This window comes from Bison bison, unplaced genomic scaffold, assembly GCF_000754665.1.
Source record: "Bison bison bison isolate TAMUID 2011002044 unplaced genomic scaffold, Bison_UMD1.0 scf7180017864529, whole genome shotgun sequence".
NCBI classification, from domain to species: Eukaryota; Metazoa; Chordata; class Mammalia; order Artiodactyla; family Bovidae; genus Bison; species Bison bison.
The window spans coordinates 404,675-407,316 of NW_011495079.1; the positions used below are offsets into that span (position 1 = coordinate 404,675).

Below are 2,642 nucleotides of genomic sequence, written 5' to 3' on the forward strand. Positions count from 1 at the left end.
CCCCTTGTTCTTGCCATCCCATTCCTATAGTTGCTCCCACCCGCCTTGGACCCCGCCAACCCTTGCCACACTCAGACTCCTGGGGCTTCACACATGCTCTGTCTTTGCTGGCAATGCCTTTGCCTCTGAGCTGCTGCTGCTGCTAAGTCGCTTCAGTCGTGTCTGACTCTGTGCGACCCCATAGACGGCAGCCCACCAGGCTCCCCCGTCCCTGGGAATCTCCAGGCAGGAACACTGGAGTGGGTTGCCATTTCCTTCTCCAATGCATGAAAGTGAAAAGGGAAATTGAAGTTGCTCAGTCGTGTTCGACTCTTCGTGACTCCATGGACTGCAGCCTACCAGGCTCCTCCATCCATGGGATTTTCCAGGCAAGAGTACTGGAGTGGGGTGCCATCGCCTTCTCCCTCTGAGCTGAGCAATCCTAAATAGTAAGTCAGCTCAGTCAGCAACTGGGGAGCACGTGTGTAGCCAGAGTAGCTTGGCGGGATGGCACAGCAGGAAGTTATGTCACTTAGGCAGGTGTCCTGTAGCTGCTTTCCTACGATATTTGTGTGTGTGTGTGTGTGTGTGGTCAAGGCGAGCCTTTGTGAAAAGCAGTTTTAAAATGTTCTTCAGTGTAGAATTGCCAGGACCATGCTTAAACAGCTGATATGCAATTCAAAAAGTACAAAAACTGTGTAGCAAAAAGTGTTTCTCTCCAGCCACCCTGATCCACTCTGCAGGCACCCACTGGCACTGGTTTCCATAGATGGCCTCTGCATACAAGCCTGTGTCTGAAAATGTGAATGGTCGTGTGTTACACTCATTGTTCTGCACCTTTCTTACCCCCCTCAACTATTATCTTGGAATTCCTTGCTAGCAGTACCTAATGAGCCACTTTTTGTTTTCATTAGCTCTGTAGTGTGCCATCAGTGGTACTGTAGTTCATTGACCCAGCCCTTATTTATTGATGGGCATTTAGGTTATTTCCATTCTTTCACTGTTACAAATAATACCACAGCAATACCTTCCTCACTTCCCCAATTGCTTTTGCTTTAATTTGTTTGTGGTCATATTTATTTTTGAATTCCGTGTAAGATTAAAGAATGAGATTCTTGTGTTTTAACGGAGAGTGTAGGCTTAGAAAGGTCAGGGGGTAGTGCTCAAGGCAGTCCTGGGAAGACATTGTACCCTTTGAGCCACCTTGTCGGCCTTGCTTCTGACAACTTCCACTTGGGCTTCAGGCTGACAGGTTGTGTGGCAGGGGGCTTTCAGATACTCATCTTGAGAAGCAACATTGTAATTTCTGTAAGGAAGTCACTGAGAGTCACCGTCTCTACATGACACAGAATCCTTGCTCTGAGTTCAGAGGAGAAACCTCTGTTGCATTTCTATTGATGGATGGTGCGAATTCCATAATTGACTCTTTGAGCAGCTTAAGCCAGAACTGAGTTTATGGCACACCTTTAGCACAGAAGGGCACACCACTTGATGTACCACTTTTATGTATTAACCTTACTCCTGGTTCCATCTGATGAGTTTTCCCCTCAAACACCTCCCCTTTGTTCCATTTTCCTCAATTTATTATCTTGTTGGAGGTGTTTTGTGAATTGCCTTTTGTTAGTTGGAGTAAAATGGAGTCCAGTCACCACTCGGTGTCTACCAGGGACTAGTTACAGGACACCCCCTCGCCAGCAAGTACCAACATCTGGAGACATGAATGCCCAAATGTAAAATGGCATCATATTTGTATACAGTCTCTGCACATCCTCCTGTGTACTTTAGACCATCTCTACATCATTTTAAATACCTAGTGCTATGTCAGTGCTATGTAAATAGTTGCTTGACAAATTGTGTGTTTTGGAACTTTTTTCCCCAATGTTTTTAATCCATGCTTGGGTGAATTTGCGGGTATGGAGTGTGCAGATATGGAGGGCCAACTATGTTTTGTGAGAAATGAATAAAAAATATTTTGTCTCTTCATACCATGGGGTCTACCTCATAGGTACTCAATACATGTTGAATAAATGAATTTTGCTAATTGTTTGACAGGATATGAGGAACTTGCGACTTGCTTATAAACAGGAAGAACAGAGTAAACTCGGGATATTTGAAAACCTCAACAAACATGCATTTCCTCTTTCCAATGGGCAGGTAAGTACATGGAAATAACCTTCTTTTTGTGTGGGTCTGAATGCCTTCGTGGCAGTCTAAAAATGTCATGTTTAGTTATTCTTTCTTCCAGAGGTTTCCTTTATCTCTTTTCTCTCTGTTGGTAACTAACATTGAGTACTTAAAGTGTGTCAGTTCTGTGTAATGATGAAGAAAACTTCAAATTTGTTGTTTTACAAAATTTTATAGATTAAAGTAGGACTCAATACATTCAGCTCATACCTGAATGAAAAGCTTTAGTAGTGTGCCTGTGACAGCACAAAGATGCTAACATGTCTATTTTGTGCTTTTGTATCCAGACACTCTTTGCCTTCAACTATAAAGAAAAATTTCCAGTGAATGGATGGAAAGTTTATGATCCAGTATCTGAATATAAAAGACAGGTAAAGTGTGCTGCTTATCAATTGGAAAATAATAGGTTGAGCATCTTTTTCCTAAAAGGGTAGAAATGTAGTGGAGAAGGAACCTTTTACAACAAGTTGTCCATGGGC

At 43.1% G+C, this 2,642-nt stretch overlaps 1 protein-coding gene across 1 annotated transcript in view; it reads left to right on the forward strand.

Annotated features, from left to right (window-relative positions):
• The window catches only part of MTMR1 (myotubularin related protein 1), a 32,489-nt gene that overhangs the window by 7,309 nt on the left and 22,538 nt on the right, over positions 1–2,642 (forward strand). Inside the window, exons 5-6 of the mRNA XM_010831567.1 lie at positions 2,032–2,133; positions 2,451–2,534. Of these exons, the coding sequence (XP_010829869.1) occupies positions 2,032–2,133; positions 2,451–2,534 (186 nt within the window). The remainder of the gene's footprint in view (positions 1–2,031; positions 2,134–2,450; positions 2,535–2,642) is intronic.